This window comes from Stegostoma tigrinum, chromosome 5 (assembly GCF_030684315.1).
Source record: "Stegostoma tigrinum isolate sSteTig4 chromosome 5, sSteTig4.hap1, whole genome shotgun sequence".
Classification (NCBI taxonomy): Eukaryota; Metazoa; Chordata; class Chondrichthyes; order Orectolobiformes; family Stegostomatidae; genus Stegostoma; species Stegostoma tigrinum.
The window spans coordinates 73,692,928-73,712,124 of record NC_081358.1 but is presented as its reverse complement, the minus strand read 5'-3'; the positions used below and the strand labels follow the sequence as shown (position 1 = coordinate 73,712,124).

Sequence of the window (19,197 nt, the reverse complement as noted above, 5' to 3'; positions counted from 1 at the left end):
GTTATGGGGAGAAAGCGGTAACAGTGTACTGAGTTGGATGATTAACCACGATCATATTGAATGGAGAACCAAGGTCAAAGGCCTAAATGGCCTATTCCTCTTCCTCTTTTCCTATGTTTGCTCACGAGGACAAACATTTATCTAATAGGATGCGTCTTTTGGCTATTAGCTTACTTTCTTAGTACTCATTTATTCTGTACTTTTTAGAGGCTGCCAGCCTTTAATAACTTCGTAATTCTTTCTTAGCATACGCTAAGTGATTTCAGCACTGACTTACAAGCTGCCAGCCTTTGTGCAGGTCACATTGCTTTCTTAGTGTACAAGCCCTATCGTGCGTCAGGGTGCTCTGGTGAAATATGTTCATTAAGTGGGTCACCTCCATGCAATGAGACAAAAAGAGGCTTTATTATGATGGAAATTGATGGAGATGTGATCACAAGCTGCAGAGTTGGCGCAGTGTACCCAGTGAGTGAGTAGGGAGAGCAGCAAGCGTTTGTTTGTTTGGGAGGATGGGTGGATGGGAGTCATTGCGAGGACCTTATGCATGCAATATTGAGAGTTATATGCATAAATCCTGGTGAGATGTGCATAACCTGGCAGAATTAGAGTGAGTTGTGGCCCTGTAGGGTAGTAGGTACAAGATGATGGGACTTAGCTTTGCAGAGTGCAGAAAATCATCTGTTTCAGTTTGGACAGTGCACTAACCCAGGCTGCAATCTATATCCAGGTTAGCTTGGTCTGATGGTCTGGCCTCCTGTGGCAGTCAGCTGGTGAGGTCATCTTTCCTCTCCGCCATTCCAGTCATCAATATTTCCAGGTCGCCTTTCCGCTAGGTCATGTATTGAATATAGCAGCTCAAGCATCACAGAATAAAGGATTGGTCTGGCAGTGACGATCAGTTCCGCCTCCCCTGCTACATGATTCCCTGAGAAAGATGCTAACAAGATACTTGAAAGAGATGGCCAATTATGTAAATGTCTTATTCACAACTCTACATATAATCAAACATTTTGGGTGTTTAAATGGATTAAATGAAAAGTTGAAATATCTAATGAAATATATAAGCAATAAGGTGGAAGATCAGGTGAGTATCAAGCTTTGGTGTATCATGTGATGTACATCTTCCTCAAAAACACCAGAAAACTCCACACTATGTATTTTTAAGGCTGAAAAAGGCTGTGTCATTCAGAGATTTATAAGTATTGTTAAATGTTGACAGTAAAGGAGATTTTATTCTCAGATTGCTGGCAATGTTAAAGATGATGCACTACCATCTAATAATGGTTAATCCACCTGCAGTACCTGCTCCACTCCTCTTGCCAATTATTGCCACAACACTGATATTTAGTGTTTGTGTCAGTCTTCAGCTGCATCACTGGCAATGCTGACAGACTGTTGTTCTAGGCTGGATGGTGGAAAATAAATGGATGTTAGAAAGCTGCTCCAAAATAATATGTTCAAGTAACTGGCCTTATAATCAACTGCTGATAAAATTTGTGCAGATGACTATCTGGGATTTAATGAGAAAGAGACAGGTCAAAAGAGTAGCATCATTCTGATCAGACCCTGAGGGAGAGCTACTGGTTCATATTTCCCTTCTATCTAAGAGCCACATGCTGTTGAGTTATGGTGACTTACTGACTAAAGTTCTTGAGCACAAATGTACTTGCAGTTGTAATTTATACTTTGTTGTTATGCTCTAATGAAGTTTATATGTGTCAATGTCTTAGACCTACCCCTGACCAGTTCATTGGAAATCGCATCCACACAAACTAATGGTTTCTGGTGAAATTACAGCAGTGGCATGGTAAGAATAGAAGGGAGTTTGGCCTCAAGTAGGAGAAACAGTGGAAGAGCTACAAAATTGTGTGAAGCTTTAGTATGTTTGAGTACTATGAAAGGAAGGGGTTGATGGCAACATTGTGTAGTATCTAAATCTGGGCCATCGTTACACTGACATGTTGACTTTGCCAGATTTCTTAAATTGTGCCAACGTCATTCACCTTTATGACTGACATCATGCTAGTACTGTCCAGAACAGTTATCCTGACCATAACCTCATTACTAACATGGACTTTACTGTTGAGAGGTATTTTTATTTCTTCCTTTTATTTCATCGTAAATGGGTATTACTGACAAGATCAGTATTTGTTGTTCACCACTGATTGCCTTTGAACTGAATGGTCGGCTATTTCAGAAAGCAGTTAAGAGTCAACCACATCACTGTGAGCCTGGAGTCACATGCAGACAAAACCAGTCCAGCAGATTTCCTTCTGTTAAGGATATTAATGAACCAGGTCAGTTTTTATGACAATCAATCATAATTTCATGCCCAGTATCAATGAAACAAGCTTTCAATTGCATATTTCATTAATTGAATATAAATTCCGTCAGCTGCCATGATTTAAGACAATTCATCAAATCATCACAGTGTGGAAACAGGCTCTTTCGCCCAACAAGTCCACACAGACCCTCAGAACATCCCACCCAAACCCAGCCCTCTAATCTATGCATCCATTAACACTACGGGCAATTTTGCATGGCCAATCCACCTAGCCTGCACATCTTTGGACTGTGGGAGGAAACCAGAGCACCCAGAGGAAACCCACGCAGACACAAGGAGAACATGCAAATTCCACACAGGCAGTCACCTGATAGTCGAAGCAAACCCAGGTCCCTGGCGCTGTGAGGGAGCTGTGTTAACCACTGAGCCACCATATTGTTCCTTAGGACATTAGCATGAGCCGTCTGGATTACTCGTCCAATGATATTACCACTAAAGGATCATTTCCCTTGTCAAACAATGGAACAATCTTTGCATCCACATCATACAACAGCATGCCCCTTTCAAGCATTCATCAAATGAAGGTTTTGTTGCTGCTGTCCAAAATTTCTAAAAGACTATTTCATTCTTCTACATTAAATTTGCTTCACTTCATTTTCCCTGTCATTTCTTCTCACCCATGCTCCAGGCAGCTTTTGAAAATTCCTTCAACGGGACTTTGATCAGATGGGCCAATGGGCAGAGGACTGGCAGATGGAGTTTAATTTAGATATTTGTGAGGTGCTGTATTTTAGGAAGGAAAATCAGGGTAGGACTTATACACTTAATGGTAAGGTCCTACAGAGGGTTGCTGAACAAAGAGACCTTCAAGTTCATATTCATAGTTCCTTGAAAGTGGAGTCGCAGGTAGACAAGAGGAGGTGTTTGGTATGCATGCCTTCATTGGTCAGTGCATTGGGTGTAGGAGTTGAGAGGTCATGTTGCCCTGTACAGGACATCAGTTAGGCCTGTTTTGGAATTCTGCATTTAGTTATTGTCTCCAAGCTATTGGAAGTATGTTGTGAAACTTGAAAGGGTTCAGAAAAGATTTGCAAGGATGTTGCCAGGGTTGGAGGGTGTGACCTGTAGGGAGAGGCTGTATAGGGTGGGGCTATTTTCCCTGGGATGTCAAAGGCTGACAGGTGACACTATAGTGGTGTATAAAATAGTGAAGGGCATGGATATGGTAAATAAGCAAGATCTTTTCCGGGGTGGGGGAGTCTAAAAATAGAGGGTGTAGGTTTAAGGTGAGAAGGGAGTGATTTAAAAGGGGCATCTTTCTCACTCAGAGGGTGGTTCATACATGGAATGAGCTGCCAGAGGAAGTGGTGGAGGCTGGTACAATTACAATATTTAAAAGGCATCTGTATAAATAAATGAATAGAAAGGGTTTAAAGGGATATGGGCCAAATACTGGCAAATGGGACTAGATTAATGTAAGATGGTAGGACCAATGGGTCTATTCTGTGCTGTACAGCTCTATGACTCTATGACTGTAAGTGGGGGCTATTGTGGCACAGTGTTTTGTCCCTACCTCTGAGCCAGAAGACCTGCCTGCTCCAGAAGTGTCTGGCTCAATAAAAATACCTATGTACAGCCTGGGCTCTGAATAGCTTCCAAAAGACCTAAAGGCAAGATTTTAAAGCTGGTCAGCCAAAAGGAGCCAACTGGCCCACAAGAAGACTAAAAGTCTGTCAAAGATCAAATGGCCTGCCTTTTCAGGTAAGTGCAAGAGGGGGCGCTGCAATGCAGCGGCACTCTCACTACAAATCCAGCATCCTAAAATAATAACTCACTGAACTGAAGCAGAACACTTGGAGCAGTCAATGCATGGTGTAGTATGTGTTTGCCATGTGTTGCAAAATCCCCTACTGTGCTGGTTGCAGAATTTTGGCCTCTTTAAAACTATTTTAGAAGTTATTACTTTCTGAATAGTAAGTAAGTAGCATTACCACCACATAACAAAGCACTTTAAGAATCCTGACCTTTTTATTTCAAGCAATTAAAGCACTAGATGAAAACCATACATGCTTTGGCCGTTCTACTGATCCTTTTACTGTGATTATGACCACTGCCTGAGAATAAAATGAATGTGTAAAATTAGTACAGTAGAGAGAAAGGGACACCTGGAATAGCTGGTAAAGCTCTGGGTTCTCCTTAATGTCAAAATATAAGTGTAACCAAGGTCACAGTGAATTTCACATTAAAATACACTTCCGTATCTTTTAAACAGGGCAGTTAAAACGGACGAGAGGAGAGGAAATTGATGTTGAGACCCCAGGATCTATCCTAGTAAACACCAACCTGCGAGCTCTAATAAACAAGCACACATTTGCCTCTCTACCACATCACTTCCAACAACAGCTCCTGATTTTACTACCAGAAGTAGACAGGCAGGTAAGCAGGGTGTGAATGGTTTTCTGTGCTGTGTCACCTACAGAGATGTGGATCACCTGGCCTAATAACGCAGGAAAGCAAACTGTGGCTAATTCATTCTTTTCAGCTAAGTGACAGTGGAAAATCTAATATGTAAAAAGAAATTCTGTTACAGTTATGATGGAAATAAATTATCTTTTACAGATGCTGGCCAAAATTCTCTGTTTTCCCAACATTTTGTATTCCAACTTTCATTTCTTATTTTGTATTTTCATCAAGATGACAGTAATTACAAATGGATTTGAATCTCCAACAAGAAAATGGAGAAATATTACTAACTATTGACAAGACATAACAAAAAGAAAGTTATGTGTACATGCAACTAGTAGAGCTGTACATCGGCTTCCACATTGTCAATCAAGTTGAATATTTGGGTTGACTCTACGATCTCTCCCACCACAGGAGTAAAGCTCAAGAGGGGCATGGGATGGAAATAATAAATGGGACTTTCTGTTTCTGGAGCTTGTGAGTTTGGAGGCATTAAATGTAATTAATTTGGCAGGGTAATGGTGTACTGAAATCCCATTGACCCCCCTGCCTCCATCAGAATTAGGTTCTTGAGACTGCCTTGAACTATGATCTCATCCAAAAAGACTCCCCCTGCCTTGGACTATAAGAATACTGAAATACCCTTATTACCAAGCATGTAATTTAGAGAAAATTACATTTATAATAGAGTTATATTTGATTATACAATAGTTTACACTTATAAAGCCAAATCACGCGGTGTCAGGGTCAGATGGGAAAATCTCTTCTCAAATAGAATTTGTTTTTTATGGTATATGTGCACAATTTAGAACATCATGTCTTTAGTTCAATCCTGTTTTGTCAATAGACAGTAAACATTTTCTGAAGGCACTGCCAAAGTTTACACAACATGAAGCAGAAGAAATTTCTCATTCAGTTCACTGTTCAACTTTATATGGCTTTTCTTCACATCTTCTTTCTCCTTAACAATAAGTTTCATGACTATATTTTGTGCTACCCTTCAAGAGTCATAAAAATTGAGGTTCTGAAATCATTGAAAGCACAAGGTTTGCATACTTACATTGTCAAGGTTAAGGCAAAGGTCTCTGACACGAAAATATTCAGAAGCCCTTTCTCTCGTGATCCATTTATATTCTCTGCTTCAATGACCTTTCTTGGTAACATATTCTACGACTAATATGAATAGGAATCACTTCCTTCAATCTTGTATGGCCAATACAAATAGTCTTCCAGAAACAAGCCTTACATTCTACAGCTTTTCTCTATTTATCATTCCTTTTGTTTTCTGTTGTCAAGCCAGAATTTAGCCTGGCTGATTTATTCTTCCCTTCAGAGTCATAAATATTTACACAGTTGAATAGTTGACCTGTTGGCCAAGAGAATGAGGTTGTCGACCACCTGTATAAAATACCTGTTAGAAATGACTTTTTGATATCTGTATCGAATACAAAACTATTATAACAGTCATCCAGTAGGACAGAGCTCGAATGTAGACTGCTTTTTACCAGTGGGATATACTGTTTAGGGTCTAAATAAATAACACAAATAATGTATTTTATAGATGTGCAGGGTTTCACTGTCTAAACGAGCAGTTAGAGTGAAACATCATGTCAGTAAATGCATTTTGTGCCAGTCAGTCATTCTCGTCATTTTCAAGTGACTGCAATAAACCACAGGGCAGCTTCTTAATGAAAACAACCACCGATTTGATACAAAGAACAAGGAACAATACAGCAAAGAAACAGGTCCTTCAGCCTTCCATACCTGCAGCAACACATTTTCCTCTTCCATACTAACACTGTCTCTCTGACAGGATCCCTATGTCTCTGTACCCTTCATATTCATGTACTCATCCAGGTGTTTATTGAATGCTGCTATTGTGTCTGCATCCCACCACCTCCTCTGGCAGCACTCCAGCCATTCATCACCCTTTGTGTGAAAAACTTACCCTGCACATCTCTTTTCAACTCCCCCACTCACTCCTTGAACCTGTACCCCTGAATAATTAACTCCTCCATCCTTGGTTAAAAAAAACTCATACTTTCCACTTTATCTATGCCATTCGCAATCTTATAAACATTTCTCAGGTCGCCCCTCGACCTCCTGCATTCCAGTGAAAACAAACCGAGTCTAGCCAACGTTTCTTCATAGCTAAAATCCCCCATACCAGGTAACTCCTGGTAAACCTTTTCTGTAACCTTGCCAAACATCCGCATCCTTCTAGTAGTTTGGCTTCCAGAACTGTACACAATATTCCAAGTGTGGCCTAACTCAAGTTCTATAAAGCTGCAGCATAACTTGTCTATCGTTATACTCAGTGCCCCTTCCAATGAAAGCAAGCATTCCAAAGGCCTTGTTTACTACTTTATTTACAAGCGCTGTCGCCTTCAGCAATCTGTGGACCTGCACACCAGGATTCCTCTGCCATTCAATACTCCTAAGGTTTCTGCCATTTACTGTATAATTTCCACATTTACTTGGCCTTCCAAAATGCATCACTTCACATTTGTCCTCATTAAACTCCATGTGTCATTTTTCTACCCATGCCTCTAACTAATCTATGTCCTCCTGTATCGTCTGACAATCCTCCTCACTATTTGCAACTCCAGCAATCTTTGTATCATCCATATCATACACGGCGCATGATTCCCCTATACCAGCTAACCACATGCTGTCATGAAGAGGCTCATGGAGCAAACTTTAGTGTTCTAAAGCAATATTTATGCTGCCTGGATTGCCTGCAGGCTCAACAACCTGGTTCTCCACCATACCTTTGGCAATTAGCTTGGGAGGATAAAGAGGATGAGGAGAAGCAACAGGAAGCGTCAGTGACCCCAATTCTGTCGGCAATCCATCAGCTGCTTTTCCATCAGACACTGATTCCCCGGAACTATCACCACATCAATGTTACACGACCTTTCCATTTTCGATGACAACATCCACTTAACCAAAATTCTCAAATAAAAATGGCACAAAAATTATTTTATTGCTACTTTATTCAACAACATTTCGTAACATAGATACAAAGTTAAACTCTTCATCCTCGTGCATTCCCCTAATAGCTGTCTTGCGATTCAACGTGATTCTGGAGATTATGGGTTTGAGTGCTGCCTGAATAGTTTCAGCCAAGAACAGCACATCATAACCACCCAAAATGAGAAACTAGTTCTATTTAATTGTTTGTCTTGGGTGCAGGGTAGAGCCCTTTCTAATGCTCTGTCTGTTGGGGAGTTTTACATAAAGCTAGTTCAGTAACAGCAGAGATAATGGGAACTGCAGATGCTGGAGATTCCAAGATAATAAAATGTGAGGCTGGATGAACACAGCAGGCCAAGCAGCATCTCAGGAGCACAAAAGCTGACGTTTCGGGCCTAGACCCTTCATCAGAGACTGATGAAGGGTCTAGGCCCAAAACGTCAGCTTTTGTGCTCCTGAGATGCTGCTTGGCCTGCTGTGTTCATCCAGCCTCACATTTTATTATCTCAGTAACAGCAGTCTGTGTCTGAATGTGTGATTGTTCATGCAGTACATGAAAAGGTGAAAATGGAATTCTTTATAGATTTCATTTGAAAAATTAAGAATTTAAGAACATTGTGAAATACAATTTGAAACTCCTAAAATTGATTTTTTGGAATTTGAGCAATTTGGAAGATTGTTCTGTGTTTAAAGTTTTTGAGAAGATTGTTGTGTGTGCACATTACAGTCAGATGCACAATCAGTCAGCACAGTACATCTTGAAGAAATGAGCACTGATGGCATATTTAGAGACAATGGAGGGAATTCAATCTTCACAAAGGGGACTGATGTAGCTGTGAATGACTGTTTCCCATTTGGATTGAAAGTAAATGAAATAGGAAGTGGGAATAAAGTAAGTGTTTTCCTCTGCAAGTTAGAGACACATATTTTCAAGATGATGTCAAAACAATGTTGCCCGTACTTAGTACAATGGGGTATGCTGAAATTGTTATAGCACAAATAAGAACGAAATTGCATTGACTTCATTTCTGTCAACAGAAGCAGTTGTCAAGTGAAACAACTGCAGGTCATGTTTTTGAATTAAAGAAACTTGTTGGGCCGAAGGGCCTGTTTCCACACTGTAGGGAATCTAATCTAATCAAACTGTCTCATCACTGTGGGTGTGACACAGACATTGAAATTGACACATTACTAGGGGGCCTAAAGAACAGCAATGTCCAGGCAAAACTTTCAATCAAAACTAATAAACTGACATGGAGGGATACTTGCCGCTGAAGGCAGCTGAAAGAGGTAGTTCCAATTTGCAAAGGTGAACTTCTCATGAACCAGCAAGATAGAGCTACCAGATTTCAGAGATAGTAGGAACTGCAGATACTGGAGAATCTGGGATAACAAGGTTTAGAGCTGGATGAATGCAGCAGGCCAAGCAGCATCATAGGAGCAGGAAGGCTGATGTTTTCTGAAGAAGGGTCTAGGCCTGAAACATCAGCCTTCCTGCTCCTCTGATGCTGCTTTGCCTGCTGTGTTCATCCAGCTATATACCTTGTTCTACCAGATTTCAACAGGATCTAAGCTACAGTAGCCAAGTTCACAGACTCAGAATCAGAAATTTGTTACCATTGCAGTACAGACACAGTCACAGTCCAGTAAGAGTGTTATTCCTGTGATTAAGTCAATCATATTCAGATGACATACAGGAGGAAAGGAAACAGTAGTGCTCCAAGTTGTGATAAATTTCTACTTCACACCCATACAGATGTAAAACTAGTTCAGGCATCTGGATATTCATAACTGCACATAAGTTAGATGTAGAAACAAAAATTACTGTTATTATATAGGAAGATCAAGAGTTGTACTCAGAGAGCATAAAACAGCACTTGGAAAATGGGAGTAAAACAGCTGAAGACAAAATTTCGGCACTCTCAGTAAAACATCAGCGAGTCACCACATATTTATATCACTGATCCAGCTACAGCAGTGTCTATTATCTCAGCAAGAGATACAAAACATTCCTAAGTCACATTCTTTTAAGAAGACTGGAGTAGAATTGTTTCAATATCACCATAACAATATTGCAATGTCTGTTCAATTTGGTGTTACAGTGAATTATGATGATACATTCCACTCTTTGTCACTGTTTGTGTTCAAGTTCTGTCTGATCTCTTCTGTTGCTGAATAAAAGCGAATATTTTGAATAAGTTTGAATTTTCACTATGTGTGGTGGACCTGTAATGAATAATGCAAAGATGCAAAGAATATAGAATTCTTAAAGGACTTGACAGGGTAAATGTTCATGGGGGAGTCTAGAACCAGAAAGGGCAATAAAGTGGATGTGAGCAATGTTGGATCAGTCATGATCCAAATGAATGTTGAAGCAGGCTGGGGGCGCTGAACAGCTTACTCCTCCTATTTCTTACTTGTGGTCTTGTTTTGAGCTACACTGGACACTGGGGAAAGAGTACACTGACTTTGACAGGGTGGTAAGATGGAGTAATGCTAGGAATAGGTAAGCTGTGCAGTTTGGATCATTAACAGCAATAGATGTGAAACTCTGGATATGTAAGTTCATATAGTGTCAGCTATGCCATACATTTGCCTTGGTTTTGTGGTTGCTCTCCCACCACATGCAGGGTTAAGGGCAGTTCGGGAGGTATATGGCTCAGTGTTATTGTCGCTGAATTAACGATCCTGAGACCCAAATAATCTTCGGGGAACCTGGCTTCAAATCACATCAGAGGGTGGAATTTGAATTCAACAAAAGCATGAAATTATAAGTCCAGTGATGATCATGAAACAATTATTGCTGTTTATAAAAAAACTGTGTGATTCAGGTTGTTCTTACCTGGTATGGCTTACATGTGACTTCACAGCAATGTTGTTGTCCATTAACAGCCATCTGAAATGGCATAGCAAGGTATTCAATGATATCAACTGCTGGAAAGAAAAAGGGAATGAAACTGGACTGACTAATTGGCATGAAATAAACTCTGACATGGTTATACTCATAGAATCATTCTTTACACATAATGTCCCAGACAACACAATCACCATCCTTCTATGTTCTGTGTCACTGGCAATGCAGACCCAGCAAAGGTGACATAACAGTGTTATATTGTTGGGAGGGAGCTGCCTTGAAGTCCTCAAAATTGACTCCAGACCCCATGAAGTCAAACATGGGCAAGTGACACTCTTCTTCATTACCGCATAACATTGTCCTCAGACCCTTGCCAACAAATTATTTCCTGATTACATTTGAAGGTAGCAGTGAGGGCGGAAAGTGCACAGAATATATTCGGGTTGGCGCACTTAAATGTCAGTGTCAATGCTGGTCACGTCCTAAAGGACTTAGCTTCTAGACTGGATTCATGGCAGGTTCTGAGCAATCAATCAAGAAGGAAAAACATGCCTGACCTCATTCTCACCAATCTGCCAGCTGCAGATTTATCTGTCCGTGGCAACATCAGTAAGGGTGACCACCATGCAGCTCTGAAGATCAAGTCCTGAATTTGCATTAAGAAGTCCAACCATCGTGTTTTATGGCACTAGCATCAAACGGGATCGGTTTTGAACAGATCTAGTAACTCAAGACAGGGTGTCCTTACTGTGCGCCATAAGCAGCAGCAGAGTTGCACTCCAACATAATCTGGAACCTTACAGCTTAGCATATCCCTATCTCTATCATTACCATCAAGCCAGAGGATCAACTCTTTAACGAAGAGTGCAGGAGGACATGCCATGAGCAGCATCAAGCATAAGTAAAAATGAGATGATAACCTGGTGAACCTACACAACAGGACCACCTGCATGCCAACCAGCATAAAAAGAGCTAAGCAATTCCTCAATCAACAAATCAGATCTCTTACTCTGAGAGTAACTGTTCTGCCACATCCAACCGTGACCAATAATGGAAAATTAAACAACTCACAAATATCCACATCAAAATTGTTGGAAAGCTGAGTACATCAGCACTAAAGATAATGCTGACATATTTCAACAATCATCAGCCAGAAGTATTGAGTGTATGATTCATCATGTCTTCCTCCAGAGCATCACAGATGCCAGTCTTCAGCCAACTTGATTCATTCCATGTGATATCAAGAAATAGTTGAAAGTACTGTACACTGCAAAGGCTGTGGGCCCTAACAATACTGAAGTACTGAATAAGTACTGAAGACCTACATTCCAGAACTAACCAAGCCGTTTTCCAGTACAGCTACAATGCTTGTACTGGCCTGACAATGTGGAAAATTGCCCAGGCACATCCTGTACACGAAGAAGCATTACAAATCCAACCTAGTAATTACTACCCCATCAGTGTATTCGCAATCATCAATTAAGTGTTGTAAGGTATCGTCAACAGTGCATTGAAGCAGTTCTTGCATAATAGTAACCTGTTCACTGATGCTCAGTTTGGGTTCCACCTGGGTCATTCAGCTCCTGACTTCATTACAGCCTCAATTCAAATATGAACAAAAGACCAGAATTCCAAAGGTCAAGTGAGAGTAACTGTCCCTGACATCAAGACTGGATTTACCCAAGTGTGCCATCTTGGAGCCCTAGCAAAACTGGAGTCAATGGAAATCAAGGGATTTATTCTCAACTGATCATAGAGTTTTACAGTACAGAAGAGGCCCTACAGCTATTGAGTCTGTACTGCCAAAACAGCATTAAATTAACACTGGGATAACAAGGTGTAGAGCTAGATGAACACGGCAGGCCAAGCAGCATCAGGGGAGCAGGAAAACTGACATTTCGGGCCTAGACCCTTCTTCTGAAGAAGGGTCATGGCCCAAAATGTCAGCTTTCCTGCTCTTCTGATGCTGTTTGGTCTGCTGTGTTCATCCAGCTCTATACTTTGTTATCTCAGATTCTCCAGCATCTGCGCTTCCTACGATCTCTAAATTGACACTGGTGCCACTTTCTAGTATTTGGCCCATACTCTTGAATTTTATGACATTTCAAGTACTCACTGAAGTACACTTTAAAGGTTGCAAGTGTGTCTTCCTCAGCTACCCTCCCAGGCATTGCATTCCAGACTGCCATCATCCTCTGGGTGATAAAACTTCTCCACCAATCCCCTCTAAACCTCCTGCCTTTCACCTTAAAAGTGTTGCTCCTTGTTACTGACCCTGCAACTAAGGGGAACTGCTGCTTCCTACTTACCCGGTCCATGCCCCTCATAATATTATACACCATTGACAGGCCCCATCTCAACCCTTCCTACTCCAAAGAAAACAACGAGCTTGTCCAGCTCCTCGTCATAGCTAAAGTGCTTCATTCCAGGCAAAATTTTCTCTGCAAACCTCTCAGTGCAATTATATCCTTCCTACAGACTGGAGACCAGAACTGCATACAGTACTACAGCTGTGGCCAGGCCAAAGTTTTATACAGCTCTGACATAAACTCCCTGCTCTTATAATCTATGCCATGACTCATAAAGTAAGTGTCCCATGTGCCTTTTCAACTATCCTATTAACCTATCCTGCCCTCTTCAGGAATTTGTGGATAAGCACCCCAAGATCCTTCTCTTCCTCTGGTCTTTCTAGTGTCCTCCCATTCATGAGCACTTTCCTGTCTTGTTACTTGTTCAAAAGTGCACCACCTTAGCCATTTCAGAATTAAATTTCATCTATCACTAATCTGCCAGTTTGACCAAATCATGTATATTCTGTTATAACCTAAGACCTTCTTCCTCACTGTCAATCACAGGCAAATTTTCATATCATCCTTCATGCCACAAACCTATTTAGCATTCCTCCCTGTTCTCGTCTACATCATTTATACATATCATGAACAATAAGGGACCCAGCACATTTCCCTATAATGTGCCGCTGGACACTGGACTCCAATCACACAAACAGCTTTCTACCATCATCCCTATCTCCTGCCACTAAAATAGTTTTTAATCCAACTTGCCAAGCTACCCTGGATCCCATGCACTTTTACTTTCTGTATCAGTGTCCCATGTGGGATTTTGTCAAAGGCCTTGCTGAAATCAATAAAAACTACACCAACTGCTTAACCATCACCTAAATACTTGGTAGTCATCTGAAAAAATTCAGCCAGATTTGTTTGGCATGACCTCCTAGTGAAAAAGCCATACTGACCACCCCTGATCAAACCTTATCTCTCTAAACAGAGATTAATTTTCTTCTTTAGAATTTTCTCCAATAGTTTCCCTACCACTGATATGAGACTCACTAGTCTGTAATTCTTTGGATCCCCTGCAGCATTTTCTTTACTCCCAAGGGCCCCCATTGACTTACTCCCTTTGTCCCTGTTATACACCTCTTTTCTTTATTTGACCAGCCCTGATTGTTTCGAGACACCCAGGGCCTCTGGACTTGTTGCTCCAACAATTCAACTTAAAGGGAACATGTTGGGTCTGTATTGTTCATAATTCCTTTTTGAATGCTTCCACTGTTGTGCTGTAGATTTACCCTCAGTTAGCTGTTCTCAGTCTAGTTTGGTCAAATCCTTCCTTATTTTAATGAAATCTGCCTTGGTCTAATCTAAAACCCTGTTTTTTTGCTGATTATCTTTTCCATAGCAAACTTAAAACATGTGGTGTTGTGGTCTCTGTTACTAAAATGCTTTCACACTGTCACCTCAAACTCCTGTCTGGCTTTGTTCCCCAGAATTAGTTCCTGCATTGCATCTTCTCTTGTAAGACCATATACATGTATTACACTATAAAAAGCTCACCTGAAAACATTTCAAGAAATTTACCTTCTCTGAATCCTTTCAAACATGATTATCATTATTCATGTTGGGGAAGTTGAAATTGACCGATTGTTATTTTTGCACACCTCAAGGAAATGTCTACATATCTGCCCCTCTATTGCCTGCTGACTGAAGATCTATAATACACACTTCTCAGTGTGACTGTCCCCTTTTTGTTCCTAAGCTCCACTAACAAAGTCTGATTTGACAGCCCTTCCAAGATATCATCTCTCCTTACTGCAGTAAGGCAGGTCAAGTCACTATAGTCTTACCAGAACATAGGCTGCCCTCTCATTATAGAGAAAGAACTGGTGGTGGTTTAACCTAAGGGTCACCATGCCTCAGGTGAGGGTCAAGGTTGAGAAAGAAAGTTCTGCCTGGTAATCTCGGCTGGTGTTGGAATCAAACTTATGCAGTTAGTATTGTTCTGAATCACAAACTGTCCAGTCAACTGAGCTAAGCAAGCCCTAGTAACTGATTTCTTAGTTAATAATAAGAAATCGCCTCCTCTGTCTTGCCTGAAGAACCAATACCCTGAACTGTTGTGCTTCCAGTCCTGTCCCACCGTAATCCATGTCTCTGTGATAGCAACAATATTGGAATTCCACATGTCGATCCATGTCTTTAACTCATCTATCTTATCTATAATACTCCTAGCTTTAAGGTAGAGGCCATCCAGCCTCACCACACACCTTTGAGGTTCAACATATCTGAACTTCTTCTGTCTAGATTCCTTTTCTAAGGCATGCTGTATCATTATTAAACTAACAGTGTGTCCCCTGCCCCTGTTGAACTAGTTTAGACTCCTAATAGCACTAATAACCTTTCCGGAAGGATGTTGGTCCCGTTCTGGTTCAGGTGCAGACCATCCTCCTTGTAGAAGTTCCACCTTTCTAGAAACATTCCCAGTGACCCAAGAATCTAAATTCCTGCACCAACTCTTAATCCATGCTTCACATCTTCTCAATTTTCCTACTTCTGTACTCAATAGCTGAAGGCACAGGACGTATTCCAAAGATCACACCTTTGGGGGCCATGCTATTGAATCTACTGCCTAGCCCCCTGAACTCTTAAAGCAAGACCTCACCCCTCATTCTATCTATAATTTTGGCACCAGTGTGTACCACAACCTTTTTTGTATCACCTCCCCCTCAAGGATGATTGGATTCATTCATGACTCAAAGGACTCAAGGATTATCGGAGGTCAGTCATCTCAGTTTTGGGATATCTCCACAGGAATTCCTCGTTGTAGTGTTCTTGGCCCAATCATCTGCTTCATCATCAATGACCTTCCCTCCATTATGAGCTCTTAGTGTGTTATTCGCTAATGATTGCATTATGTCCAGGCTTGGACTGACAAATGCTGACTAATATTCATATCACACTAATGCCAAGCATTGGTCATGTCCAGCAAGAAAAGAACTGACAATTATCTGTTGACATTCAATGGCATTATGTTACTGAGCCCCTCACTATCTACGTTCTGAGGGGTAACCATTGACCAGAAACTGATTGACATCATCAACGGCACAGCAGCTCACTTGATTGGCACTGCACAACATTCACTCCCTCCACCACCAATGCTCACTATCAGCAGTGTATACCCTCTACAAGAAACACCACAGAAATTCCCCAAGGCTTCTTAGAAAGCACTTTTCAAACCCACAACCATTGTCATCAAGAAAGACATAAGCACATAGATGGGAACACCACCAGCTGCAAGTTCCACTCTAATCCACACTTGGAATATATAATTGCCCCTTCTGTATCACTGGGTTAATTTGCTGGAACTCCCTCCTAAGTGGTATTGTGGATGTATCTAGGTCAAATGGTCACAGTGGTTTAAGATGACCACCTTGTCAAAAATAATTAAGAATGGTCAATAAATGTCGGCCCAGCCAGCGAATATCAGCAGGATAACACAATTTAATTGAAGGAGCTCTCGAACCATCACATCAATCATAGTGCAGTGTTATGTTATGTTCTCACACAGCATGGAAACTTCACAGGGAGGACAATGTCAGGCCTCCATACGGAGCCTTCATGTATGTAACCTAATCAAAAGTTTTGGCACTGGACACCAAGACTAAATTCAGTCTGGGTAGAAACAAGAAATAACAAGGAAAAGAAATCCCTGGTTGGCATGTTCTTCAGATCCCCTTGCAGTAGCTCCACAGTAAGACATAATATATACTAGTAAATGCTGACAACGTGTAAGAAAGGTACAATAATCATGAGTGATTTTAATATGCATCTAAACCAGATTAATCAAACTGGAAAGGGTAGACTTGAGGGAGAGTTCATGGTCATCATTGAGATCATAATTCTTAATGTGCATTCATGGACAATGAATGATTTTCTGATCAAGTAAAAATTGAAGTCAGATAGGTAGCATTCCTGAATCATTGGAGGCATGATCACTGCTATTGCCCCCAGATGACTTCAAGTCCCAAAGTTTTACTTCACCCTCTGAAGGAAGAACAGTAACTTACACGATCCACTTTGTATGTGGTGCCGGCCATTTTGTAAAGATTTCACAGTTGATTTTCGATCAAACATGGCAAGGATCTGACCGTGTTTTGCTGTGAGTGACTTGCAGACTCCACCTGAGACACAAGATTTTTCCTCAATTCTTAATGGTCCCTTTATAGGTTTTCTGTCCCTGTGGCCACGTTGAACTTACAGTTCCCCACTTTCTTCACTGTGCCCAACATCCCCACCCCCAACTGTGTTTCCATTGGATACATTTATACAGCATTTTGTCTTCCCACTTTACACCCAGAGCACATGACTTTGGACATTCTTATGCCTTGTTAAACCTACATCCTTGCCATGTGGAGGCCAGAGTTACCATAAATTGTTTGAATACCCCATCCCTAAGCTTCCAGTCCCTTTTTTTGCTACAAGGTCCCAATCTTCTCTCACCAGTTGTCCCATCACTATCACTATTCCCTCAACAATCCAGTGTAATGAATCCCATCCCTAGACCTCGATTGATTTTTGTCCCAGGACTTGGTGAGGTGCACTTTGGCAAGACACCTAACCATTACTGACCCAATCCACAGGATGACTGTATTCCACACCCAACTGACTTGGCAGGGCAGCCCCGACTGACTACCGCCCAGGCCCTGGAGTGACACCTCCATGCCAACAACTGATCCCTAGACTGGTTGTATGGCCTGTCATACTGATGGTGTCCCAATCCCTACACTGCAAGGACACAGATCCTCAGACGCGAATAGGAAAAAATGCCTATTTCACTGTGGGCAGCATCCTGTGTAACTGACTGACATTATGCCCTGAATGTCTGTAGTGTCCCTTCACCTCACTCAAGACTGCTCTCCTTTGACTCTCACATATGGCATTGTTTGAAACATACATAGTGAGTTTACCAATGAAATTGTTGCCACACAGTGACTGTCCACAGTTTCGATGGTTTAGTGCCCCATGCCCCTCAAACTACCTCCCCACCCTTGACAAGCTGCCAACTCTCCCTCTGCACTGAAAAGGCAATGAAAGCCACGAAATACGGCTGCCTGCAAGTAAGCACCGAAGACCCTAGGCCGTAAAAAAAACAACACAAGCCACAATGGCTGGAAGCCTATTGGTCTGTGCTGAAGTCAGTGAGTGTGCACTAAAAAAGCAACGAGAAGTAGGCTGGCAGCCTCCAAGTAAACGCAATATATGTGAGTGCTAGGAAGGAAGTTAAGAGCGGTACAATACATCCTAAGCAAATATGTGAGATGCGTGTGTAGCTTTGTGGACAAAACAATCTTGCAGAAGCACACAAGTTGTAAATGTCCTTGAATTCGAGCATAAAGTGTTGAAAGGCTGACATGGTTTATTCCAAAAGCAGCCACAATTTGTGCTGAGGTTGGTGTTACGTGGATGGTGACTCGCGTGGATGAAAGATCGAGGACGATACAGCCATGGAGAGTGCTGGGACACTGAGGTGAAGAAACTGTTGAACTGTTGGTCGGGACAAGCAATTGCTGAGCTGTGGCTTTCAGGCATTCGTTCTGAATTACAGGTTACTTGGGGAAGGAATGTAGAATTGTAAGAAAGCTATTGTGGTTGGTTGACTTGCCGTGCTGGTTTGTTGTTCCGCAGACGTTTCATTACCCTGTTGGATAACATCATCAGTGTAGGCACTGGTGAAGCACCGTTGTGTTTTCCTATGTGGTATTTAAACTCTGGGGTCCGTTGAGTTGGATTACCTCACTTTTGATTTTCTTTTGCAATGGAGTATATATAGGGTCTAGCTCTATGTGTTTGTTAATGGCCTCTGGCAATTCCTGTGCTTGTCTCTGCTTGGCTTGTCCTAGGATCCTGGTCTTGTCCCAATCAAATGATGATTTTCCTTATCCATGTGGATGGAGATGAGTGAGTATTAGTCATGTCTTTTTGTTGCTAGTTGGTGCTTGTGTACTCTGGTGGCTAATTTTCTTCCTGTCTGTCCAATGTAATGTTTTTCGCAGTCTTTGCAAGGCATCTTGTATATAATGTTCGTTCTGTCTACAGTGGGTAACGGGTCTTTGGTTTGGGTTAGCAGCTGTCATAGGGTTAATGTGGGTTTGTGTGCCACTCTGATGGCCAGTGGTCGTAGGAGTCTTATGGTCAGCTCATATACGCCCTTGATGTGTGGTAGCGTGATGAGCGTGTTAGGGCGTGCAATATCTTCCTGTTGTCATTCATGTAATAGGCATCTTCTGAGCCAGTTGTTCGGGAATCCATTGTCCTTGAATACTTAG

At 41.5% G+C, this 19,197-nt stretch overlaps 1 protein-coding gene across 1 annotated transcript in view; it reads left to right on the top strand.

The window, feature by feature from the left end:
* LOC125451594 (putative Polycomb group protein ASXL3) overlaps positions 1-19,197 on the top strand; it is a 287,101-nt gene that overhangs the window by 203,649 nt on the left and 64,255 nt on the right. The window contains exon 8 of the mRNA XM_059646068.1: positions 4,557-4,720. Coding sequence (XP_059502051.1) covers positions 4,557-4,720 — 164 coding nt within the window. The remainder of the gene's footprint in view (positions 1-4,556; positions 4,721-19,197) is intronic.